Source organism: Terrapene carolina, unplaced genomic scaffold, assembly GCF_002925995.2.
Source record: "Terrapene carolina triunguis isolate 2854851 unplaced genomic scaffold, T_m_triunguis-2.0 Scaffold67, whole genome shotgun sequence".
Taxonomy (NCBI): Eukaryota; Metazoa; Chordata; order Testudines; family Emydidae; genus Terrapene; species Terrapene triunguis.
In genome coordinates, this window is record NW_020664418.1 from 45,593,278 (window position 1) to 45,621,087 (window position 27,810).

The window sequence follows — 27,810 nt, forward strand, 5'->3', positions numbered from 1 at the left end:
CACATACCATTAAGTAGGGTTACCAGATAGCAACTGTGAAAAAAACGGGATGGGGGTGGGGGGTAATAGGCGCCTATATAAGAAAAAGTCCCCAAAAATGGGACTGTCCCTTTAAAATCAGGACATCTGGTCACCCTACCATTAAGCACCAACTGGGATCTGCCATTGCTCCCTTTAGCTTACTTGAAACAGAATACACTCTGTCCAGGAGCAGTCTTCTCATTCTGTGCTCAGAGCTGTCCAGGAGCAGTCTTCTCATTCTGTGTCAGTCCAGTGAGACAAAGTTCCCACCAACTTCTGTCAACTCCAATACATACAGAAATCTTTGCTGGAGTATTAGATTTTTTTAAAGAATGGCATTAGATGTCTATTAAGAGCAACCGTGTTTATTTCAGCTTTTAATACAAATTTTTTTTTTTTTTAAAAACCATGAATTCTCTTTACATTTATGCACAGACTAATGCAAGGTTTATAAAAGTTGGTAGGAACAAAGAATAGCATCAGGAAGTAAGAAAATGTAACATTCCAACTACACCCCACGCACTGCCATAGATTTAATTTGTTCTGAATTTTTATTTTCTTGAACACTGACTTCTGGCAATTCAACTGTGATAAAAATCTCTTAGGCTGCTCTAGAACAGAGTAACGTATGCTTGTAGCCAAAGATTTCATACATAGCAACCATTAAGACAGCAAATGTTATGACAACTAAGTCAACACCCACAGCATACAATGCAATTTCTGTATTGGAAAGTTTCCTTAACCGTTTTTAAATTTTTTTTCCTTGAGGCAGATGTTAATATTTAGTCATTTGTAAGTATTTTCAATCACTGATAAACATACCCTGCATGTCAAATGATTCACCAATTACAGAGCATGTGGTATCAAGGATAATATGCTGGATTTACAATACGTCTGTAATCACGCTCAATTGTATGCTGCAAATAAAGAAACCAGGCTCTTTAAGACAAACCAGTCAAATACAAGCTTCACATCAGAGCATACCAAAGATCTTTATCATCGAGCACCAAATAGTCCCAAGGCCACTCGTTGCGCTATATACACCATCGTACAGTTATATTTAACTAGAATGAGAAATATATGACATAGTGTTTAGGCCTGGTGGCAGAACTCCCCCACATCCTAAGTGGAATCGGGCTTTTACAGAATGCTGCTTTTGTTTGCGTGTATAGTGGAGGGACTGAAGAGCAAATTTGAAAGAGATGGATACAAAGAGGGTGATCGTTGAGAGTGTAGACCATTTGCAATGTATTTAGCATGGGACAAAGACCGAGCACAAGGATAGTTTTGCAGACGTTCATGTTACTTCTACAAGTGTCTTACGGCACTAAATACTAATCTGTACAGTGTGTCCTCAAGGCTGCAGGGTATGTGCCATCGAACCCCTTCTGATTCAGAGAACATAGTCACACTGAGTTCTGGCAAGATGTTCACGGGTTTAAAGGTTCTTGCATAAGCGCCTCTGAAGTTTTTCATAATAAAAAACCCTACAAGGACATAATGCAGAGTGTAGCCATTTGTATGGAAACACACCCAACTGACCTAAGAAATACACAGACGAGGGTTTACACAATGTCACACACTCCAGCAGGTGGATAGGAAAGGGTGGAGAAGAGGGGCACAGACAAGAGATGACCCATCCGGGCACTGATGGACTTGGGGCCATACCATTTGGTTTTAGACCCAAAGGGGGATGCTCCTTACCCCAAGCCAGCCCAATAAACACAAAAGGGAGAGGTCTCTAAAACAAACAATACACAATCAAGGGCCTGGACCTGGGATATTTTCGGAAGGGAGGGAAAGAAGCCATAAGGCATCCTTACCTCTCTGCAGCAGCTTGCTCAACAAACCTGAGGGACTCCCTATGACAATGCCAACAGGCCGTGCTGCTGCTTGTTTCAGTGTTGCCTTGTGCTCGGGGCCTTGTACACCGCCTCCCACCTCTGGGGTGAGAAGGGGAGGAGAGGGGAAGAGGATGCAGGAGTCCATGGCAGCTTGGCTCCTGAGGGGGCAGTGGCGGCCATACCTTGGGATCCATCCGGAGGAAGTTGTGCCGGCCTCGACTGCTGAGCGTCGAGCGCCTTATCGTCCTGCTGTGGTGAAAGTGGTAATAGTTCTCCAAGTTCCCAATCTGTGGGGGGGGGGGAGGAAAAGCAACACGCACAGTGAGTTAGGGAAGGAGAAATCTTCCACCCACACACAGCTTGAGATGCTCAGCTTTTCTTCTGACCTCCCATACCCAACAATCCCTGGCAGCCAGAGGGGCTGATTTGCGGACTTCCCCCACCTAGCCACAAAGAGAACCGTGTCACCCGGCTGAGAATCTGTACTGGTCTAGGAAGCAGCTGAGCCCGCTCCCACTGCAGTCTTGGGCTCTTGAGGAAGCCACGCTGTCACTTTGCCATTGGTTTCTGTGGTAGCAGCATCGGGCCTATAATTAAGAATCCCGGAAGCTCAGAAATGGCAGTAACTCTAGCATGTCTTTAAAGAAAAAGAAAAAAAACCCACACCGGACTCTCCCCAGAAAAGAATGGCAGAGGACACAACAAAGCAAAGCAAATAGAGGAGAGCAATGCACCAAAGCCGTTAATACTGCATCAGCCATCTATCCACCTCGCAAAATAACAGTTCACACCGTCCTGACTTTACTATAGAGAGCTACCAGTGGTCAGCCAGGAAGCCAGCTGTGTGATGCTATGGAAGGGTACAGAGTTCCTGTAAAGCAGTAAAGGACCACCAGCTGCCATGTCAGGAATGAGCCTTCAAAGGCAGCTGCTAGGCCAAAGCCAGAAAAACGTGTCAAAATCGCCACGAAGCCGCAGCGCATATTGTGGCGATGAGGGAAAAAGCTCACTCAGGAGCACGTTATAGTGACTGTGCAATAGCTTGCTGCTTTGGCGTCTCTTGAAGCGGGCTAAGTGCTAGGGAATGGCAGATTCCCCCTCACCCCAGCCTCCATCTTGTTTTAAAAACTTTAAACACCTTCCATGACAAACAAAGACAGGGCTGGGCTCTAAGCCACATGAAATAAGAATGGAGCGGGATGAGAGGGGGACAGAGAGGCATACAACTGCACCTTGTTAAAATAAAATTTAGCCTGGAAGTCTTTAAATTAAATTACCACCCCCTTTTAAAAATGAAAAGCAGTCATGCATATTGGCAGAGCCACCAGGGAAAGCTGGCTTGGAAAGTGCCTGCACTGGACTAGGGTAGCAGTGTGATGGGGGGGGGGGGGGGGGGGCGGGGGAGACCAGGCCTTTGCGGGAGGCCTCAGTGTCGTGCCACACCTATCCCAGGAAAGGAGCAGTAGAGGAGTCCTCCAAGCAGCCAATCAGAGAGACTGTAGGAGAAGCAGCCAATCAGGGCCCAGGAGGACCATATAAAAGGAGCTGCAAAGCTAGAGACAGTCAGTTCCTTGCTGGAGCTAGAGGAGTGCAGTGGTGCTCCTGGCTGGCTAAAGGGAACTGCAGTACCCTGGACAGCTCAGTGCTGACAGGGACTGGGGGAGCAAGGAAGAGCTCCTGGCTGGCTGCTGGGTCTGAACTTAGATGAGCCCCGAGATAAGGGTGAAGCTTTGGCAAAGGCTGGGACCATGGGGAAGTAGCCCAGGGACTGAAAGCAGTGTAGTTAAAGGGACATGGTGGCACATGGCTGTTATTCCTAGGGTTCCTGGGCTGTGACTGGGAGTAGTAGAAGGGCCTGGGTCCCCCCCATAGAGTTTATCGCTTTCTGATCCCGGATTCTAATCCTGACTCTGCTTTGCTGGCTATGGGCCAGTTACATACATGCTTAACATATTAGCATGCAAGTAGTCCCACTGAAATCAAAGTGGGTTAGGCCCATTTAAGTCAGTGTCACTAACTCACATGCATACAGGATTAAGGACTTTACTGCTGCATCACTGACTTTCAGCGTGAACTTGGACCACTGACATCACCTGGCCCCTAAGGCCAGGTCTAGACTAGACACTTTTGCCGGTACAGTTAGGGAGAGGATTTATTTTTTTGGCAACGTTTCTATACCAGCAAAAGCCCTAGTATAGATGTTCAACTAACATAAAGGTGCTTTTGCCAGTATGGCTTATATTGCTCAGGGAGCCAGAGTAACCTATAGGGTATATACCAGGGATTGGCAACCTTTGGCACACAGCCCGCCAGGATAAGCACCCTGGCGAGCCGGGCCGGTTTGTTTACTTGCCACGTCCGCAGGTTCGGCCGAGCGCGGCTCCCACTGGCCGCAGTTCGCCGCTCCAGGCCAATAGGGGCTGCAGGAAGCCATAGGGATGTGCTGGCCGCCGCTTCCCGCAGCCCCCATTGGCCTGGCGGGCTGCGTGCCAAAGGTTGCCGATCCCTGGTATATACACTGCAATTCGATGTCCAGCTGGCTTGGGCTCAGGCTTCAAGGCTGTTTAATTGTTGTGTAGATGTTCGGGCTCAGCTGACAGCCCAGAACTCTGAGACCCTCCCCTCCTCACAGGGTCCTAGAGCCTGAGCCCAAATGTCTACCCCACAATTAAACAACCCCACTCGCCCATGGCTGACAGCCATGTGATTTTAATGGTCGTGCAGACACACCCATATTGGCCAAAGCATTTTTTGCTGGTATAAGCAGAATCTACACCAAGAGGGTGCCAGCAAACCCTTTCTAGTTTCGACCTGGCCTAAGTTACCCCGTCTTTAAACAATAACACTAATCACTGTCCCTTCCATAGGTGTAGGGAGGATTAGTTCATTTCACTTTTAACACGAGAAGGGCCACAAATGCTACATGTTAGCCATCGTTCTAGTTCGATTTTAGACATGCACAAGGGACGCTACCTTTCTGATGAATCGATCTAATCTACTTGATCCAGAATGGACAGAGAGAGGGGTGAGCACAAGGGGGGGGGCAAGCAGAGACACGCCCTCCCAGTAATTGGTGGGGGCACAGAACTCCTCTGCCCCCAGGGCTACGGGGAGAGCCCGAACTCCTCTGGCAGCTCCTCCGGCCTCAGGGCAAGGGGGGGCTCCCGCTCCCCAGCTTTCATACCAGAGGTCTGCTCCCAGCACATGCCCAAGCAGAGTTCTTAGCTGCTGCGCTGGACAGCCAGATTCCCTCCTCCATCACCAGCCCGCCCTCTTCTCTGCCTCCACCAATTAGCAGCTGAGATGATACAGAGTGACAATCCTCCTAACCAATAGTAGTGCAGCAGTGAGCAGAGCCTCTGGGGTTGGGGTAGGCCAGGACCGGATTGGTCGAGGGGGAGCACAGGGTCCCCAGTGGTGGTGGGAGCACAGGCTACCCTGCAGCGGGGGTGGATAGAGGGGGGGAGCACAGGGTTCCCGGTGGGGTCCCAAAGGAGAGAGCAAGCTCCTCCTTCCCTGGGGGAGCACAGAACCTGCCCCCCTCCCAAAAAAAGGGGTCAAATTTTTATTCCTGCACAGGCCCATGGACAGGTAAGTCCAAGACTGTCCAAAGTGATCCGAGATGGTTAGCAATGCCATACATTGTAGGTCTTTCCACAGGAGAATTTAAATTAGTCCCAGATGCACCCTCATAAGTGTAACAAAATTTCACCCCCATGTGGCTAGGCTGCTTTCTCCTCCGTAAGTTGAAGTACTCAATTCTTCTCGATGCTGGAACAAGAACATCCACTAAATGGTGCGCGTTGCTTCTAGTCACTCAGCAAGTGGTCTTTAGTTAAATGCAGACACTAAACGGGATTCTGATTTCACTCTCCCATCCCTCCCCTGCCCTTTAAAAATCAAGAGCATCTTCAATTATGTCAAGGGTGCTACACCAGAGTGGAACTGGAGTGAGTCAGATCAGAATCAAGCCCAAATTATTTTTATGAAGTTGCAACAGGTAATTAGCATCATCTGTTAAAAATGCCTTCCCCTTGGCTGCAAAGCGGAAATTATGGAGCTGTGGAGCGTTCATGTCAGAGGCGCTTTGCCTTATCAAGGTCCTCAGCAGGATTTTTCAGTCTGTGAGGCGCCTCTGTCCTGCAGTCACACGATGTGGGACTCACATTGTGTTCTCAGTACTGGCAGCTGTAAAGTTTGCTAAAACAGTCACTATAATGAGAGGTAAGCTTAAGTTTTGCTAAACCTGGCGACTCTAGTCTGGGGAAGCACAGGATAGAAATAAACAGAGCAACCAAGGCTATGTTTAGCCAGCAGTCAAGGGCTGCAGCAATTTTTTTTTAAGTCCAAAAAGGATCTATAAAATAGATTACATTAAAACTCCTACTAGTTAATAAATGCAGCAAGGGCAGGGAATTAAGTCAGAAGACAAAGCCGTGTAGCTGAATTATGAATTCAGCTAACTCACCCTGCTCAGGCTATCTTGGCCCACACTACTCTGTGGTTGAGTTGACCACCCTTCCTATGGTATCTGTTTTTCCTTACTATAAACTTCTTCCTCAGAAATTCCATCAGCCTGTGCTTCTGTTAGGTTTGCTATTTGTTTGTTTGTTGGTCAATTCAACATTAGCCTTGGCCCCTCCGTCTACTCCCTATAACTGGGCTACTCCAGATTTAGTGCAGGATATCATCCAGGTCAGTATAACAACATTTCAAGACATCTGAAATGTTGCTTTCCCACCCAGAATTTCGTTTCCCCACCCCCACCATCTCCACACCTCCCTCTCCAACATTTCAGGAAGAAGATGAAAAGACCGAGCCCAAATGATTTGCAGAAGTGTGACAGGCTGTACTCTTCTGCTCACCCTTTTACAAGACTAGGATCAATTTTGTGCAGGGTCCTTGTGATGTATCATTTGAAAACTCAACTGCTGAACATTATTGTCCTGGTCAAATGTGTGGTAACATTGTATGTGAAGTTACAAGATTCTATTGAATGGCGAAAGGCAGGCACAGACCAGTTCCTCAGAAACAAAAGGCAAACAGATGCCTCAGCCATGTATCAACATAATCAAATAGGCTATCACCTGGGTAAGCGGCCTTTCTTTGGCAGGAAGAAGAGTATAAGCAAGAAATTTAATGTACACATTGGCAAAGACACCGCTGGAGGTTCCCCTCCCATAGAAGTCCTGTCACCTGAACCCCAGTGGGAGATGACCCTCAAGGAGGGGAGAAAGGTGTAAGACTAGAGAACAAATCCCCCAAATCACCTCTCGCCCCTCATCTGTACTCATGGCAGCAGCAACAGTCTTTGAAAGGCTAAGGACGCATCATTGAACTGGGGGAGGGGTCCTGGCTGAAGGATCCAGCCAGACCGCTGTAAGCACGTGGTGAGGAAAAAACTTTTTTACTTTAAGCGCCGTCAACTTGTTATGTGGGCATTAGTTTGCATTTTACTTTTTATTTCCTGTAACCGGTTCTGACTTTTATGCCTCATTACTTGTAATCACGTAAAATCTTTCTTTCTGTCGTTAATAAACGTGTTTTATCTAACAAGTGTGTTTGGGAACCCCCACCCCACTTGAGATAACAGGGTTTGTGCATATCATTTTCTATTACTGAAATGACGGGTTTTCTATGAACTTGCATTGTCCAGTAGTACTGGGAAGTACAAGCCGCACATTTCCAGGGAAAGTCTGGGACTGGAGAGTTTGCTGGTGTTCTCCTGCAGTGTAATTCAGGAGTGGCTGGCTAACAACACTGATACTGTGTAGCTGGGAGTGATTTACAGGCTAGAGACTGTGTGAATGACCCGGAGTGGTTGTTCTCACAGCGAAGCACTGTTAAAGACACCCCAGGTTAGAGAACTGAGGGGACACAGCTGTCCAACGGTCCAGACTGTACCCAGGGTAATGTCACAACAAGTTGTGGTGGAAGATTGTTCCAATTGGCTCAAAGAAGTTATGGTTTTTGGGGAAGCTACGCAGTCTAGGAGACTGCACACAGATCTGGGGGGCCAGGAATTCCTGGATTCCAATTCCAGCTCAGTCACTGGTTGTTTAATTTGCATTTCCGCATCTCTAAAATGCAGAGTGCTAACCTGATTCACAGGGCTGTTTGGGGGATACATTTAGGGTCTCGCTTTCCAAACTCGGCCTCTAATTTTGAGTGCCCAACATAGGGCCTGGCTTTCAGAGAGGTGCAGAACATCTCATTGACTTCAATTAGTGGAGTGGGAAAATCAGGCCCCGAGTGTCTAAAGCTGGAGACTCGAAATCCAAGGCAGCCAAAATCTTAAACATTTGGCCCTAAGTGTTTGGAAAGTATAAAAGACACTCTGGTTTACAGTACAGGCTGCCGGGACCTCATGGGGTTGCCCAGTAAGGTGGAGAGAGCATGAGACGCCCCCTTCTTCTCTCCCCATCATGTCCACGTCAATACATTCAGAGTTGCAGACCCTGCTTACCCCTTCAGGCTCCTCGATCACCATTCCCCAGGAGGTGCCCAGTGCCTCAGGGGTCTGGTTACCAGCAATTAGAAAGATGGCAACCCTATTCCAAAGGCTTCCTACAGAACAAGGACAGTTCAAAGGCAGGAGTTCTGGGTGGGTTTCTTTGGCACTTAGTTATTGTCAAGGGTTTTCCAGCACTAGCGACTGTCCAGAGGTGCCGGGACCGAGTCCAGTTCGCAGCCCCAGCAACAGTAGGGTTTTTCCTGTGGTGTAATTTCCCCCTGAATTTTCAGAGAAATAAATCATGGTATGAAAGGTGGTTTCACACTAGCGAGCTACTGCTGCCAGCCTTCGGGGGGGCTGGGGAGAGGTTCTGGGTCAACATGGTGGTTTCCTGTGGTTTTTCAAAGCACTTCCAGTTGCAACATAACTCAGAGCTCCAAACTGGAGAAATTGTGCCCCTTCCCCCTAACCCCACTTTCCCTTCGTCCTACTCAGACACCTTCTGTCTCAACCGCTCCCACGGCTCTCAAGAGCGTCTTCCTGCCCACGTCAGGGACCAGATCGAGGAGATAAATCATTTTTCTGCTTTGCTGATTACCAGGGACAGAGGTTTGGCGCTTCCTTAAGCTTCATTTACCAGAAGCGGGGTGTGGCATTGCTGACAAGTTTTCACTTAAGAAAGTGCAGTTAGTGCTGTAGGTGTGGGGATAGGGCGCATGGCCCAGTTTCACACAGGTATTTAGGCTCCTAATGGCCATTGATTTCAATGGGTCAGGACTCAAGGCCTGCAGCAGAGCCAGTCTCTGGGCAACCTTATGAGCGCAGCTGGCCTGGAGTAGCTGCCTGGTTGTCTACACAGCCTGATTGCCGGGAAGCGTCAACAGACCAGCTCTTGAGCCCCACAGCAGCAGTTTGGTATCTGCTCAAAGCATTTGCCCACAGCTGTGATAGCTCTTGCCTTAGCCCCAGCCTTGCCTCACTCTAGCTAACCTGGTCCAGACTCTCAACTCCAGGCCCTAACATCAGCTCTGACTCTGACCCTCGGCTCCAGTTTCAGAGTTTCGCCTCTGGCTGTGGCACCCAGCCTCTGACTAGGTCTGACCCTGGGCTCCTATTACTGGCTACCAACTTTGGCTCCAAACCACTAGGCATGACTCTGGCTTCAATCCCTAGGCACAAATGCCCACATCCCAGTTGCTGCCGCAATGGAAGTTAGGTGCCTAAAGACCTTTGTGAATCTGGACCTACATCACCTGCTTCAGGCAGTAAATTTACAGGCATGAGCTCACACAGGCTTTTTGGAAGCTGTAAATGCATGGGGAGGGGGGTGTTTGGTGGGGAGGAGGGAAATAGAACCAGGTTAAAAATCACCTAGTTTACAGTCTGCAGAACTCCCAAGCAGATCTGATAAAACCAACAACTTAATCCATCTCCTACAGTCCCACTGCTGCTTCTTCATTCTACTGAACTCCCCCAGTCTAGTCTATACTTTGCAGTTCTGCCATATCCAAACACGGTTACCCACAAACATTTTAGCTGGTCTGGAATCCGTATGATTTATCTTGGTCTAAACTGTCTACTGACCATGTTCTGCCCCAGGTCAGCGGACATGACTGCCGCCTGACCATGGCAAAATGGTGTTGTACAGACCCAGCTTACTTGTTGTTCATGGTATTCTGTTCCGGATCTGCTCTGTTGCAGACACATTCGGCAACAATTAAAACAATGTTCTGCTCTGGCCCTGGATTGAGAGCAACTACCGCAGAGGAAAACGCCAGGGGATAGCTTTTCAAAGATAGCAGCCGCCTAAAGATGCAGATAAGCACCTAAATCAAGTATCAAGGGGTAGCCGTGTTAGTCTGTATCCACAAAAACAACAAGGAGTCCGGTGGCACCTTAAAGACTAACAGATTTATTTGGGCATAAGCTTTCGTGTGTAAAAAACCTCACTTCTTCAGATGCATGGAGTGAAAATTACAGATGCAGGCATTATATAATGACACATGACACAAAGAAAAGAGAACTCTCCCTGGGGCTCCCACCGGCTTCTCCAGGATCAGTTGCGTTACCACACTGGAAGCCTCGCGGCGCCCATCTCCGCCACTCCGGATTCGGGAATCTGAACCCGACTCCCTTTCGATCGGCTGAGGGCAACGGAGGCCATCGTCCGTCCCTTTGGAACGGCACTCGCCTATCTCTTAGGACCAACTGACCCATGTTCAACTGCTGTTCACATGGAACCCTTCTCCACTTCGGCCTTCAAAGTTCTCATTTGAATATTTGCTACTACCACCAAGATCTGCATCTGTGGTGGCTCCACCCGGGCCCACGCCCTAGGCTTCAAGGTGCACCACAGCGGCCCTCCTACTCGTCGTGGCATAGCCCCCACGGCTCTCATTGAACTAAAATTCATTTGCAAATTTAACACCATTAATTTAGGCTTGAATAGGGACTGGGAGTGGCTGGCTCATTACAAAAGCAACTTTGCCTCTCCTGGAATTGACACCTCCTCATCTATTATTGGGAGTGGACTACATCCACCCTGATCGAATTGGCCCTGTCAACACTGGTGCTCCACTTGTGAGGTAACTCCCTTCTCTTCATGTGTCATTATATAATGCCTGCATCTGTAACTTTCACTCCATGCATTTGAAGAAGTGAGGTTTTTTACCCACAAAAGAAAGCTTATGCCCAAATAAATCTGTTAGTCTTTAAGGTGCCACCGGACTCCTTGTTTTTATAAGCACCTAGTAGAATTCTCAAAAGTGCCTAATTCATCTTTCAATCAATAGGAGTTAGGCACCAAAACAATGGTGTGAACAAAAACCCAACCAGGAGAATGGCTGAAAAAGAAACATAAGCAAACCGAACACCTGTTGTTAAGTCAAATGAATGCTGGTCACCTCTGTTTTGTGCAGTGCTCTAGCAGCTCCACGGTACAGTATTCTGTGTTGACCTGATAACACTGATAGGATCACTTGATGATTATCTGTTCTGTTCATTCCCTCTGGGGCATCTGGCATCGGCCACTGTCGGCAGACAGGATACTGGGCTAGACGGACCTTTGGTCTGACCCAGTATGGCCGCTCTTATGGTCTTATAGTCAAAAACAAGAAGTCTCGATAGGTCCCACTGAGCTTTCTGCAGAGCAGTCTATTGGCAAGACAACACTCTTGGGTCCATCAGCTCCCCGGGGCACACTGTCAAAATAGAGTGATCATCCCACCACGCCAGCATCAACTGACCTCACCACAAGGGAGTGGCAATCTTTATACTCCAACCCAGAGAAGTGATGTTAGATGAATCAGCTGTGAGAACTGCGAGGCCAAATCCCAGAAGAGGTGTGCTGGCCCAGAGAAGAACTTCTAGAGGGAGCATGTTGACCAGCTCTGTTATCAGAGTGAGTCTAGGACCCTGGTGAAGGAAGGGAGTTCCTACCATAGCTTTACAGATGTAAAAACAAAGAGATACTTCTATTCTATCCCATTTCTGGAGGTTTGTCCAGTATCACTGTAGGCATACTTCTAGTAGGCACGTAATACACTATAGACCCTGATCACAGCAGGGGTTTGCTGAAGGTCCAGAACATTGCTATCAAGAGGGTATATACGGCTGACACAAGAGTCTTATTCTGCAGGTGGTCTTTGCCATCCTCTGCTGTTCAGTTTCTCCCAAGAGGATACTTTTCACTCTAAACTAGTGCTCTGGGTTCTGCGCATGAGTAATTAAAAACTTCCTTTGTTCCATATACACAAGGCTAGATGGACGGAGGGTGAGTGAACAGGTACCCCTGAACTAGCGAGGCAAATGATTATAGTTATTTGCATATTGATCATACCTAATACAGTTCTATTTTGTCAGTTCCTCTTTCAAATGGGTTACATATTTAATTAGATTTGCTCTGCCTTTTCTTGTATGCCAGAGTTTCAGTTTATTTACTTGTCTTGACGGCCATAAGTACAATTGTTATCACTTGTTTCCCCTCAAGTTGGTTTAACGCCCTTTCCCAGTGGGTGTGTTTTATTTAACATCTCCAATTCGCAGAGCAGTTATTTGCTGCCATCTGTGTTTGCCTCTGCAGCTGGCTTTTAAAATCCACTTTCCATAATTTTTTAAACAGTTAAGTATCAAGCCTGAACATCCCCAAACTTTAGAACAGTTTGAATTGGACCTTTGCACCTCAAAATCATCTCAATTGAAAACAGAGATGTCCCATCCCAAGGACTTGATTGGCATTTTGCCTCATTATTGCAGTACCTTCCCCCTATTTTACGTTATGTTTTCCAGTCTTTATCATGTTTGTGTTGTTCTAAATCTAGTTCTAATCTCTAATCCCTCAGGCACTTATTTTAATAGAAGCAGAATCCATAAACAAGCATCATTTTAGGAGGAATGTAAGCACTTCACCACACTCTAAGGGGCATATATTGTCCCCGAAGTGTTAATAGAAAAATAAATGCTAGACTCCGCAAACAAAAACTGAACTACGTAGCTGTAGCTTGTATTGAAGTGTGACAAACTCATTCTCTAGTGGACCGAAACAGAAGCTCTCAACGGAGATTCCGGGACTGGCAGGAAAGCGGAGTTTAGCAAAAAAAGGATCCTAGATCTTACCTGCAACAACAGGGTTGAGGGCAAGAGGTGGTTTCTGAAGAATTAGCTCTACAAGAGCTCTGTGATGGGTCATGTGAATTGGGAATTGCCAAGGAGTACGTTTTCAGCCCACTGCACAAGGAACTAGACCGACAGGAGTTCTGATCAGAGGAGGAAGTTCTTTCCATGCAAGGAATGCGATATTGGGATACAGGCTCTGGGCCATGTCTTGGTCTGAAGCATGGTTGCAAAGCATCCAAGGGGCTGGCAGAAGCCACATGCTGATGGAGCTTGGTTGTTTCTCAATGATTGTGCCTAGGAAAGGGAGATTAGAGGTGGGTCAGTAGTAAGGGAAGACATCTGTATCAAGTGTTGGCTTTTTGAGGATCATGTGGACAATTGCGTATCTCAGGGAGATTAACAGACTTGCTTCTCTGAAGGAGGCATCGGAGATTTCAGTTAGCAGTAGACACAGCTGTTCTTTGTTAATTTCACCATATGGGAGGGGCACAGATCTGATTTATAAGCAATGGCTCCAGGAAACAAAGGGCTACTACTATTTCAGCATGCGTTACAAGGCCACACGCCGTCAGGGGTGGTGGCGTGGATAAAGCCACTAGCCCCAGATTTGAGTCACTGCCTTACTGAGTTCTCCCATGTATGGCTGATAGTTTCTGCAAAGTAGGATGAAAGCTCTTTGCAAAGGTCGGCAATTGGATCTACTGTCTAGTTTGATTAGCTTTTTCACCAAGTTGAATAGCTCTGTTGGACATGAGTTAGCAGCCTAGGTAGAAAGGCAGAAGGTTCTCTCTGCTGACATATTCTTGTAAGAAGACTTCATGCTGGTAGCTGCTGTATTGAGAGAGGGTTTTGAGCTACTGGCGTTCATGTCATCTGCCTATATACTGCAGATAACAACTCATTGGTGAGCCACAACTCATTGAAACAACTCATTGGTGAATCACGGTGATCTCCCTGCTTGATTCAGGAGGAAAGGACAACTTGGGGCCAAGGCATTGACAACTGTGGTCGTTAGATGGATGTGTTAATATAGAGAATACAGATGGTTTTGTGACTGAAGCAGCTTTGTTGCTTCCTTTCCTTGAAGGAGCACAGGGAAGGCCAGCTAGTAAGAAGACGACCAGGAGGCAGGAACCTTTGTAGCACAAAAATAAGGGGACATCAAATGAAAGTACAGAGGTGGCCAATTAAAAACAGATTAAAGGGAAATACTTTTCCTGTGCAACATGTAACTAGCCTGTGGAACTCAATGCTACAGGATGTTGTTGAGGCCATGAACTTAGCAGGATTCAGAAAGGAATTGGACATTAATTATGTTAACTTAGGGTATTCTTTATATCCATATAAACACCAACAAAAATGTTGGAAGGGATATTAAACCTCATGCTTCAGGGCTTAAGCCAGTCTAACTATTAACACCCAGAACAAGACTTAATTGGGTGGTAGATCATCCCCCCCATCTGCCTACTGCAGGGTCTTTGCACCTTCCTCTGAATCATCTAGTGCTGGCCACTCCTGAGGACAAGACACTGGATTAGATGGGTCTCAGGTCTGATCCAGTCTGGCAAAGGCTACTTTTCTGTGTGACATCTCCAGAGTCCATTCCTAGGCTGAAGATTAGATCCAGCATGTGTCCGATTGAGTGGATGGGTCCGGAAAGGACTGGTGTGAAACCCATGGTATTCATGCAGGCAAGGAATTTGGTATTTTCTATATAAATGTCATAGTCACCAAGAACCATGAACCTGGGGGATTCCAGCACCATGCTGGGCAGCAGATCCAATTTGTTCCTGTATGAACCCTTCAGAGAATGTGTTTGGAAATCTGCAGAACACTCAGTCCTAGCTTCCTTTTGTCCATAGCCTCACAGACAGTCAATGCATTCTAAAGGATTTTGCATTTTGATTTCTGGGCTAAGGAGGGGGAGGGATAGCTCAGTGGTTTGAGTATTGGCCTGCTAAACCCATGGTTGTGAGTTCAATCCTTGAGAAGGTGACTTGGGGCAAAAATCTGTCAGAGACAGTACTTGGTCCTGCTGTGAAGGCTGAGGACTAGACTCCATGACCTTTCAAGGTCCCTTCCAGCTCCATGAGATAAGGTATATCTCAATTTTAAAAAAAAAAAAAGTCTTCAAAATCTGAGGCTGGAGAGGAACATAACCTCTATGCTGCTTTGTCTTCTCTTTGCCATCTTTCTTTCTTTGTGTTGTACTGAGTAGCCTGTTGGAAGTAGCTCAACTACAACAGGGTTGCTGGCAGCATTAAACCAGATCTTGGTGATGCAGGCAAGGTTGGGTAGTTCACCCAAAAATCAGAACATGGATGATGCAGTTCTTGTTGACTGTTGACCTTGCATCCATCCGGAACAGATTGAGGCAGTTGACTTTTGCTGGCCTGGTGGTTGGCATTTTGAATGAGGCAGCTGACGGAGACTGCTCTCAAGTGTCACATTGTGGGTCTATTCCTATGGCAGGGGTCGCTGGGCAGAAAAGACACATGGGGCAGTCACGTGTCCTCCCCTTTAGATTGTGCCCCTCCCCCCCAGTATGGGGAGGCTGGAAGGCATTTGAATGGTGCTGGAATGATAGATCGTTATGTGGGAGGGTAGGGAGCCCTATGTCAGGCACTTTAGAAGCAGGAAATATTTGGCAAAATGGCTCAACTTCGAGGTGTTGTGTCCATCACAAAACCCTACGTATCAGAAGGTCTTTACTGCACCAAATCTAGTGAAGTCATGCACTACTTGGATGGTGTATTCTGTTAATGAATTTACGTAACACAAGGTTTTCTAAACCAAACCTAAATTAAGAAATTATATTAAAAAGCAAACGGGATTCATGATAGAGTATTTTATCATGGGTCATAACAGAAAGGAAATGCTTTAGCACAATAGGGTGACCAGATGTTCTGATTTTATATGGACAGTCCCAATATTCAGAGCTTTGTCTTATATAGACGGCTATTACTCCCCACCCCCATCCTGATTTTTCACACTTGCTTTCTGGTCACCCTATAGCACAAAAACCATCTGTCCGTCTAAAATCCTTAACCTGCTGCCAGGGTATATTGAGCCTACAAGGATAGATTTAATACAAGGACTATAAGATTGCTGAAGGTTGGGCTTTGAAAAGTTAGTAGAGTTGTGTAAAGAAAAATAATTTTGTTTCACAGGGGATTTAGATGTTTAAAAAACTGGTTTAATTCCAGTTAGGAACGAAAACCAAACATTTAGAAATTCTCCAGAAAACGGAACGAAGCCCTGATACCAGGGCAGTCCGCCTGGCTGGCTGCCTCAGAGCTATGGACCTTGGAAGCCCTGGGGTCCCCAGCAGCCCACCAGCTGGGGAACTGGATGGAAATCAGACAGGTTTCCATCGGAATGCTGCCTGAGTTCTGTCGGAACTTTGATGAACTTGAACAATCTTGGTGGAATGTTTTGATTGTTGCAGAATCAGCAAATACTGAGGAAATGTTGGACTTTTTCTGACCAGCTCGATTAGTTATGCTTGAGACATAGTAGCCTCTTCAACACCTACATGGACACACCCTGATGATAAAGTTATATTCCTCGCCAAAAAAAAAGCAGGTTATCTGTTAATCAGCACATTTATCAAAGAGCTGAAGTAAATATAGAGTCACTGCTGATTAAAATCTGTGGATGACAGAAAGATTGGCAGCAGTAAATGATTAGGAGGACAAGACAGGCATACAGAGCCATCTGGATCACTCGGTAAGCTGGACCCATTCAAACAAAATGTATTCAGATGTATTAAAACACAGTCATACATCAAGGAGCAAGGAGTGCAGGCCATACCTACAGAATGGGGGACTTCTACCGTGGGAGGCAGGGACGCTGGACAGGATTTAGGAGTAGAGCTGGTCTGAATCTTTTCCCCCCCTTGTAGAAATTTGATAACTTTTTGTCAAAAGTTTACATGGAAATTTTCAAGTTCTGGGTGAAATTCCAGAAGTTTTAGGATGAAATATTTAAATGGGAAAAAAAAAAACTTCCCACAGAAAGTAGACACTTTTCATAAAATATTGTTTCATCAAACATCCTGTTTTTCATTAAAAAAAATAGTTTTGCTGGAAAATGTTTGGCCAGCTCTATTTTGGGGTCATAGAAGACAAATAATTCAGTGTGAGCTCCCAATGCAAAGCTGCAGCAAAATGGACCAATGCAATCCTTGGATGTTTAAACAAGGGAGTTACGAGAAGGAATAGGGGGTGATTTTTACCTCCGTATACAGCCATGGTGAGAGTGATACTAGAATCCTGTGTCCAGTTCTGGTGTCCACATTTTACAAAGGATGTGGAAAAATTGGAGAGGGTTTAGAACAGAGCCACAAAGGTGATGTGGGGGAGGGAGAAAGTGCCTTGCAGTGAGAGACTTAAAGATCCCAATCTGTTTAGCTTATCAGAAGAAGATTGAGAGGTGACTTGATTGCAGTGCACAATTACCTGCCCGGGAAGATAATAAGGGCTCTTCAGTTTAGTGAAGAAAAGCGGAGTAAGAGCCAAGCTCTGAAGCTTAAAGCTAGACAAATTCAAATTAGAAACACGGCACAAATGTCTGCCACATTCCCAAGGGAAGTGATGGAGTCTCCGTCTCTTGAGGGCTTCAAATCAAGACGGGATACCTTTTTAGAAGATATGCTTGATTCAAACACAAGTCGTTGCTCAATGCAGAGGTAACGGTAAAATTCTATGGCCTGTATTATACAGGAGGTCAGATTAGATGATCAAATGATTTAATTTAATGTGGTTTACCATAATGGTATAATCCATACAGGTATGGATGTAATTACAAACTAGATGGGGAGGGAAACTAAATCCCAGTAATTGAACTACTTATCTTAAATGGTTAAATAAAAATAATAAAAAAAAAAAAAAGCGGCAAAAGCAGTTGAGAAACTCAGCAGTCTGGGAATTTCCACATTCAATGAGGAGGTGTTGGTATAGCCATTTTGTATATGGAGATATACCTATCTCATAGAACTGGAAGGGACCCTGAAAGGTCATTGAGTCCAGCCCCCTGCCTTCACTAGCAGGACCAAGTACTGATTTTGCCCCAGATCCCTAAGTGGCCCCCTCAAGGATTGAACTCTCAACCCTGGGTTTAGCAAGCCAATGCTCAAACCACTGAGTGATCCCTCCCCAAAAGATTTCATAAATGCAGTATCTTCAAAAATGTCTAGGTCACAAGAACATTAACTCAGAATGAGACAAGGAAACTACAGTCTACATAATTAGAATATATACCAAACTGAAGAGGAGACCAACCAATACTAAAAATGCTGACACCTCGTTAGCCTCAGCATCAAAGGACAATCAGAGTTGGCATAAAGCAGGGAGCTATAAAGCCCATCTATGTGGTACTCAAAGAGAGAAAATATTGCATCTCTCAGGGTTGTCGTACATAAGTTGCCAAATGGTCATGGAAATTTATCAGCCTCAGTGCAAAAATTGACTTGTCCACTATTAGCATGATGATGATGACATTTTACTTGCTCATTTAAAAAAAAAAAAAATGTCAGTCACCCCGGTAAGAATGTTATACAGCTGTACTAATCGAGGCAGGAGGTTCTTCTAGGATAATGTATGTACCTCAGAAGCTCTGTTCCCAAAGCCTGGGAATGCTGTGTCTGGCCATATAGATCACTAGAATCTCACAGGAATTTTAGGAGCATGCTTAAGTGTTCATTTTTTTCCCCTAAGCAAGTTTACTACTTCCCACAGCTATTGATCTTGATTCCTCTGACATTATATTTCTGCCAAGGACGCGGCTCCGTCAGCATGGGAGGTGCTCATTTAAGCATGGGGTCGATTTTAATTTTCTGAATTGATTAGCAATTTGGAACTGTGGCAGAAGTTTGAGAGGAGTTTATGTTTATTTCGAGCCAACCTGGGTTTGTACTTGAAGAAAAATGTGAAGCACGGTTTCTTGCTAATGGAGGTAAATGAAGCCCCGATGTAAAGTCTCAGGTCAACGCTGCCCCGCTCAGCTTGTTTATGTCTGCAGTGAGTAAGTCAGAAACAATGAGGAAGTGTTTCTTTCCTTGCCATGCCATCATTATTACAGTAAGGATATTGATGGCCTGGTTTCCATGGAAACACGTGTCTGCCAATTCCATCCTATGAAGTGTGTGAACAGCTAGAAACTGAAGGAGTTATATTCATCCCCGTTTTAGTGAAAATGGATTAAGGACCTTATGCATCCTGCCAGGTCTGCAAAATACTCCAGTAGGTTTGGATGGTGTTAGAATCCAAGATTGTTTATCTTATGAAAGGTTTTTTATAACAGACTATGAATAGTGATTTTTGAAGTTACAATGAACTAACATTCCTTAGAAGTGAAAGCCAAGTATAGCAGTCTTTAGAGTCTTGGCTTCATAGATCATATTCTTCTTAAAAGCACTGTCTGTGGAATTTTTAAGTTCTCCCTCTTCTAGCCAGAATTTAACAACCGATTCTGATCGCACCCAGGACACAATTTGGAGTAGTTAACATTATTACACTGGTGGAAATGAGAGTTGCTTGATTTAATTTTCTCCATTTGGTCATATTTCTGTGCATCGTAAGCTCTTTTCTGGCCATCCTTATTACCCACTGGCATATGGCTTGCACTCAGTCTTTTTCCACGCTGCTAGCTCAGCAACCTGCTCATCCCAGGTCATGCCTCATTCATCTGACACTGTCCTGCCCACTTCTTCTCCCCACCGTTCCCTCAAGGTCTGCCCTGCTTTTACCACCCCACTTAAGACCCCGGTTCGCCACCCTTGCTCCCAGCGAGCAGCATTTCGTGAGTAGCCCCAATGATGGCAGGAGGACAGACTATTTGCAAAGGAAGGTACTAGCACAGCATGATAAAGGTGGTAGAACAGGGCTCTTCTTTTACATAAATGTTATTGCATTATGTAATCTGAATTAATATTTACTATATACAATGGGAGGAAGGGGAAATAAACTAGAACCAACCAGACTGTGCCTATCCTGAACAAGCCAAACTCCAGGACTTTGGTCACATCTCACTCTCCAGCACCATTTCTCTCTTTTTGCCTGTCTACTGTCAAACGGCCTAATCCTGGGCATACTGCTTGCTACGTAAGGCATGATCCTGAAATCAGTGGGGCTTTTCACAGTAGTAAACACTATTGCTGGTGTTTCCATGATTGGACCCCCTGATTGGGAACGCTCTGGGTCAGGAACTGTCTGAAAATCACTTTGCAAATCTACAAAGTTGCATAAACAAAAACAACCCAGAGAAGTGTTCTCAGTGGCATTTGAATCCTGCTGCTTTGTTACAAAACTAAGGTAAGATATGGCCATCCAAAACTTAATTCCAGTTGTGCAACTGTCAGCAGCTATAATTGTAACCGCAGTCATTTAAAAACCGATTCAAAAGCACTTATAGCATTAAGACATTTCCATAGAGTTGGCTCTGGGCCAGGCTCCTTTTTTGGGCTTCAAACCAAGGTCAGAGCACCAGGCAAAACAGAGAACATACAGAAAAATCTAGTACGTAAATACGTCCCAAAAGTAAATCCACAACAACTAGCTATGCTCTTCAGCCAAAGCAAAACAATCCTGTCTCTAAACAATGCCTGTTTGTGCCAGCCACTGTGTACTAGATGAGCAGAAATGTATTGCCCTCAAGAGATGGCAACCTAGCTTCGCTCTCTCAAATATTGTATTAGAAGAGTTCCAACATAGCTGCTCCAGGGTAACAGTTAATATATCCTTGAAGCTCCGCTCCCAGGGACCAACAGAATCCTGCTAGTGTAGATCAGGGCTGAGGAGTGTTGTCACAGGTGTTAAGAATGAGCAGGATGTTTGATCGGTTATTTTACGTTTTCCTTTCTTTAATTTAAAGGATTTGTTTCATTTAAAACACAAATCAAATTAGGGTTCCAGACCCATCTATCAACACTGTTTTCCATACAAAATTTCACACTGTTATGACCTGAAAGGCTTCCCCCCTAAACTGCCACATGACAATTGTTGTGACAGCCAAGTCCCATTCATTTGGGGGAAGAGACAGTAGTGATGAGAACGACATTCAAAGCCCCGAAGCAATTTTTATATACAACTTCTAGGATTTGGTCATTTCAGAATTTCAAATGCCTAAATGACAGTGATGACAATGCTTCCAGCAGAATCTTGCCCTCTAGAAAGGTTAATCTGTGTTTTAGACAAATAGAGTAGCACCTGGGTTCTAATTACACCTCCCATGAACGCATGAGCACCCAGCAAGCTCACTGAAGTCTGAACCTCACAGAATTAGGCCCTAGAAAGGTTGGGTTTGTCCATTTTTGGCGGTGATTGAATGATGGTATAAGCTGTAAATCCTGCCTAATTTGGGGATAAAAAGCATAAAATAAAAAACCTCACCCATGTATCAAAACTCCAAATAAGGCAATTGACTAAGTCGCACTGCCAGCCATGCACACTGGATATTGCTGCATCACACATTGTCCGCTCTCTTAATTCTGCAAACAATGTTATGGGAAGCATGACTCACAGGGTAAAGTTTGTACTGCAGGGATCGGCAACCTTTGGCACGCGGCCCATCAGGGAAATCCACTGGCGGGCTGGGATGGTTTGTTTACCTGCAGCATCCACAGGTTCAGCCGATCGGAGCGCCCACTGGCCGCGGTTCACCGCTTCAGGCCAATGGGGGGCTGCGGGAAGCGGCAGCCAGCGCATCCCTCGGCTCACGCTGCTTCCTGCAGCCCCTGTTGGCCTGGAGCAGCAAACCGCGGCCAGTGGGAGCCGCGATCGGCCAAACCTGCGGACACTGCAGGTAAACAAACCGGCCAGGCCCGCCAATGGATTTCCCTGATGGGCCGCGTGCCGAAGGTTGCCGACCCCTGTTGTACTGCCTGTGGGCTCCTTCTGTTAAACAAGTGTGAAGATCATGTGAAAATTAGTTTTTAGCATCCCAGATTAAAATCATCTGAAATTCTGAATGTCTAGAGATGAGCCTGTCCCCTGCTAGGAATACAATCATTAAGAAAAGAAGTGTACGGTTGCCTTGTGTGGGATGAGACAGTGTCAGGTTTGGTGCCCTTTTAACCTTTAGAGTGTCCCTTTAACTGTGGAAACGCAGGAGGGAATCCTGGCTCCGTTCAAGTCGATGACAGAAATCTCTTTGACTTCAAGTGGGACAGGTTTCAACTCCAGAGTTCATCCGAAACCCCAGCTGAGAATCAAAACTTGGATAGATCCATTCTCCACCCCCACGCCTAAACCCCAACCAATGTAAGGCTAAACTGAGACCCCCTCCTTAATGCAGTCCCTCTGAGTCTATTTGTATTGCTGCACGCTTTTATGTAAGGTCACTCTCCATTGGCACGCTAACACTACACCAGGGGTCGGCAACCTCTGGCACGCGGCTTGCCAGGGTAAGCACTCTGGTGGGCCAGGCCAGTTTGTTTACCTGCCGCGTCAGCAGGTTCGGCCGATCGCGGCTCCCACTGGCTGCGGTTCGCCGCTCCAGGCCAATGTGGGCGGCGGGAAGCTGCAGCCAGCACATCCCTCGCCCGCGTCGCTTCCTGCAGCCCCCATTGGCCTGGGACGCCGACCCCTGTACTACACGTTACTAAAAAATGTGGTCATCAAGATGAGCTGAGTATGAAGATCTGGATTACTTGGAAAGCTGGACACAGGCAAACCATATGCATTTTAATACGGCCAAATGTAGAGTCATACATCTAGGAACAACGAACGTACCCCATACTTCTGGGGACTAAGCAGTGACTTTGAGAAGGACTTGGGCTCGTGCTGAATAATTGGCTGAACATGGGCTCCGAATGCGACGCTGTGGCCAAACGGGCTAACATGAGCCTGGAACGTATAAAGAGGGGACTATCAAATAGGAGGTTACACTGCCTCTGTATTTGGCACTGGTGCAACTGCTGCTGGACTCCTGTGTCCAGTTTGGTGTCCACAATTCAAGAAGAGTGTTGAAAAATTGGAGAGGGTTCAGAGAATAGCCACGAGAATGATGACAGGATTGGAAAACCGGCCTTAAAGTGAAAGCCCCATGGAGCTCAATCGGTTTTGTTTATCAAAGAGAAGGTTAAGGCGTGACTTGATCACAGTCTGAGTACCTACATGGGGAACAGAAATTTGACAGCAGAGGGCTCTTCAATCTGGCTTATAACAGTAGAAGACCCAATAGCTGGGACTTGAAGCTAGACAAATTAGGAGTGGAAATAAAGTGCAAAATTTTTAACTATGAAGGTAATTAACTAATGAAACATTTTACCAGGGTCGTAGTGGATTCTCGCTCACTGACAATTATTAAATCAAGATGTAGTGCAAACAGGAATTAATTCAGAAAGTCCGACGGCTTGTGTTATACAGAAGGTCAGACTAGATGATCACAGTGATCCCTTCTGGCTTTATAATCTATGCATCTGGATCATTTAGGTATTGGGTACCTCATCTGCATGATATTTCAGCCTATAAACACAGGTTATGGGGCCACACACAGGAGTTGTAGGATTTAGGCAAAGCCTTTGTGGCCACATAAAAGCACCACAGATCGCAGATGAGGATACTGCAGGAATCTTGATCTGGTAGTTTGTGTTTATACGTCAATGTTAGTTATTTAATTATACTAAAAATGGGACATGTCGAATTGGATTATAATTTATAGTGCAGTTCAGGAGATACTTTTAGCACCCAGACACATTGAATTGCCACCTGGACAGAGAAGCACTGAACTGGGAACACACTGAACAGGCAGACTGTAAGCAATCAAGGAAAGCAGTAAACTCAGGATGAAACCCCGAGGAACATTTAAAGAAGAAGATTTACGAAGTTTTGAGAGAAAACAAAGTTGTTTGAGGAAAGTAAAATGTAAGCCACAGAAGTGCTTCGAGGGATTTACGGCAAAAGTTGATAATGTTCTGCTAGTTATTAGATAAACTGCAGCCAGCCAAGTCAAAAGTTTGTTAAATCCACAAATATAAATTCAAGCGATCAAAATTACTTTTACAGAACAGCAAACGTTACCAGTATCAAGATAGGAGTTATAACACAAAAAAAATTCTATTTAGATTAAGCAGCACCACACTTTATTGGTTTCTGCAGGGATAATGACACAACTACATTTAAACACTGCATGGTACTATGGTTTGAATTACAAAACGAGTTTATCTGTAACTTGATTTGATCCTTTATGGCTGTAGTTTGCATACGTTCTTTAACCACATCTTTCTCTTTTTAATCTCACCAGGAGACTATACATTACAATCTCATAATCACTCACTGTGTGCACTACAAACCTCACACTTAATTTCCCTCCTCCACACCATCCATTCCTACTTGCAAGGGGGCTTTGTTCATTTTGGATTTAGCCATCTCTTCTAAACCCTAAAGCTCTTCAATGTTTACCTGCAAAAAACAACATGGGTGGTGTTTTGCTCTAGCCCCCTTGATTATTTACAAGCTTTTTCCCCCTCACAAGAATATGTTCTCACATATTTTGTTCTGTACTTGAAATGTACAAGTCTCATCTGGAGAAGGGCTGGGTGTTTTCCATAGATTTGCTATGCCTGTTAAACTCTATTAATTCCAGTCCTACTGCTACCTACACCAAGCAACCACTATTATAGAAAAAAAACCCTACTCATGAGATCATTTCAGAGTTGCTCCTAACAGTATTAAAAGTTAGTTCAAGCCATTACAAGCCGTTAACAGAGCTGAATCAAACTTGAAATTTCCCCTAAGCTGTAGAATAGTCCTATCCAGTCCAGAACTTCTTCACTCTTCCCAAACCAAAACTCAATCTAGTTCAAGCACAAAGTGGGCATGAAAAATACACGAGGCTTCATAAACCTGTTTAAATTGATAAGGGCGCATTGGGCGCTGCAAAAATTAAATATCGATTCCTTTCCACTTCGCTGCTTCCCCCGGATTTAGGTAACTAATGGCCCATTTTGTACATCTGTTTTCACGTCTCGACTAGCACACATTTTTAACCATTAACGTTAAATAAAGCTAGGCGTTGCTGGATATTAATCATAGGAAAACGCTCCAGCCGCCAGCCTGCCAAGAGGAAAAGGCGTCCAGCACTCCTGAACTTGGGAACAGTCGCTTACAAGGAAGGATCCGCTGATCTGCAGAGAGGCAGAGATGGTGCGAGCAACACCAGAGAGAGACAGGGGTCGGCGGGGCCTGATCCTGCCGCCCCCCCAGAAATCAATGGCAAAACCTCAGTGGGGCCAGGCTCTGACTTTAAGCGTCCAACCTGATGAGAACCTCTGCTGCCTTTTCGGCACTGGCGCTCGCCCCTTAGCTCTAGCTGGACTTTTAAACTTCCAGGTGCCCGCTCGGGGCGAAGCCTTTGCCAGCAGTGAGAGAAGGGGTTGGCCGGCCTTGCGGCCAAAGAACACCACTTCTTTTAACCCCCCGCAGCCTTTCAACAACTTCCCTGCCCGCCCCGGGGACCTGCCCGGGCTCAGCCTGCGGGCTGGGCACCCAAGCCCCTGCGCTCTGCGCCCTGGACCCGAGCTCGCCCCGTTCCCAGGGCGCACGGGGACGCTGCGCTCCGGAGCCACGGAGAGAAAGTTGGAAGCGCTGCGCGCTCGGGCACAGCCAGCTACCGGCTCCTGGGCACCTGGAGCCGGTGCCCGCGGGCAGGGCAAAGGGGCAGAGCCGCCCCCGGCCACTGGGGACAAAGCCGCCCGCCCTCTCTCCCCATCCACCCAAAGTGGGCAGCAAAGGGGGTGCCGGGCGCTTACCTGTCCCAGGTTCACGTAGCCGTAGGCGGAGGCCAGCCTGGCTGCCTCGCCCGGCCCGCCCAGCACCTGCACTGCCCAGTGGTTGGTGTAGACAGGCCGGGAGGGCGCAGCCAGGCAGGCGGGCAGGGCGAGGAGCAGCAGCCAAGCCGCGGAGGGGCGCATGATCGGGCAGCGGCCCCGGCTCCGGGGAGACGCTCCGGCTAGCCCGGCTGGCGCGCTGCGGGGAGACGCTCCGGCTAGCCCGGCTGCCGGTGCCGTACCGTGGCTGGGCGGTGGGGGGAGCTTTGGCTTTTAAAGCGGCCTCGGCTGGGGGTGGCTGCTGCGGGGAGGGGGCGGGGGCTGTTCTGCCCGCCTGGGGACGGGCTCCGGCCCGGGGCGCCCCGCGGGGAGCCAGAGGTGCCCACACGCAGCCCCTAGCGCTGGGAGACGGGGCCCCCGGGCAGGGAGCTGCCACCTGTCTTTTGCTTCCTGCCTGCCCCCCCCCCCACACACACACCTAGGGATGAGTTACCTGCCTGCCCAGGGAGTGGCCTCACCTCCCCAATACTCTGCACCAAGAGATCCGGGGAGCGGGGGAGAGATTGGAATCATCCGCCCTTCCCCCCAAACTCTGTCCTGAATAACCCTTAGGGTACAGGGCGGCAGAGTCATAACTCACCCAGCACCACTGGGGCAGGTGGACCTGTCCATGGAAGTAATAGGAGACGATCAATGCCCGGGGAGAAGCCCATCAAGCCCCACCTACCTACTGTCTTTTGAGCCCCCTGCAGCTGGCCAGGGGTTTGCCCACTCCAAGGCCAGAAAGGACCATCTCATCCAGTGGTTTTCAACCTTTTTTTCATTTGCAGACCCCCCTCCCCCCAGATTTCAAATGGAGGTGCAGACCCCTTTGGAGATCTTAGACGTAGTCTGCACCCCCCACCCCCACCCCTACAGGTCCACGGACCACAAGTGGGAAACCGCTGATATAGTCTAGCCTCCTGTATCGTCCAGGCCAGAGAACTTCCCCAAAATAAGTCCTAGAGCAGATCCTTTAGAAAAACAGCTGGTCTTGATGTAAAAATTGTCTGCGATGGAGAATCCGCCAGGTCCATGGGTTAATTACTTTCACTGTTAAATATATATCCTTTATTTCCTGTCTGGATTTGTCTAGCCTCCAACTTCCAGCCATTAAGAACATATAAGAATGGCCCTACTCGATCAGACCAAAGGTCCCTCTAGCCCAATATCCTGTCCTCCGGCTGTGGCCAGTGACAGGTGCCCCAGAGGGAATGAACAGAACAGGGAATCATCAAGTGATCCATCCCCTGTTGCTCATTCCCAGCTTCTGGCAAACAGGCTAGGGACACCATCCCTGTCCATCCTGGCTAACAGCGATTGATGGACCTATCCTCCATGAACTTATCTAGTTCTTTTTTGAACCTTGTTATGGTCTTGGGTCCCAGTGGGTCCCAATGTGACCCATATGTAAAAGGTTGTAAGCATTGGGGGCAGGAACTGTCTCTTTTAGTGTGGGTGGACAGGGTCTAGCACAATGGAGCCCAGATGCCCCGTAGGCCTTTCAGGTGCTACCGTCATAGAAATAGTCATAAATCAAGGGGGTGACTGGAAAACTTTGGCCCTTGGTGAATAAGGGGTAAGAAACAACAGCTGGTCATGGTGGGGGATGTAGAAAAGACAACTGACAGCACAGGGAAAGACAAACCTGCCCTTGGGAGAGCATTATTGACAAGGACTTGGGATGATTTATTTCCTGTTTCATGAGGGTTTTTTAATTGGCTGTGTGTTGTTTTAAAATTAATAAAGGGCCGGCGAGCCCCAGGGCAGAGATTAGTGATGGGAAGGGGGTTTGGAGCAGAGATCTGAAGTCAGGAGAGACAGGGTGGTTAGAGCATGTGGAAATGAAGGGGATAGTCTAGGCAATCCCATCATTCCCCCCCTTTAATTCCTGCCATAGGATACCAGATACCTTGTCTGTAATTTTTTTTTAAGTAGTCAGTTTTTTCTGCATTAGGGAGATGAAGGCCATATCAAAGGAAGAATTGGGTTTGTTTAGTTTGGAAAAGAGAAGACTGAGAGGGGACATGATAGCAGTTTTCAGGTATCTAAAAGGGTGTCATAAGGAG

General features: G+C 46.7%; 1 protein-coding gene across 1 annotated transcript in view; it reads right to left on the reverse strand.

Annotated features, from left to right (window-relative positions):
* PCSK6 (proprotein convertase subtilisin/kexin type 6) overlaps positions 1 to 25,853 on the reverse strand; it is a 121,872-nt gene extending 96,019 nt beyond the window's left edge. Inside the window, exons 1-2 of the mRNA XM_024214306.3 lie at positions 25,685 to 25,853; positions 2,048 to 2,152 (exon numbers count right to left, since the gene is read on the reverse strand). Of these exons, the coding sequence (XP_024070074.2) occupies positions 2,048 to 2,152; positions 25,685 to 25,846 (267 nt within the window). The 5' untranslated portion in view covers positions 25,847 to 25,853. The remainder of the gene's footprint in view (positions 1 to 2,047; positions 2,153 to 25,684) is intronic.
* Positions 25,854 to 27,810: the final 1,957 nt, after the last annotated feature.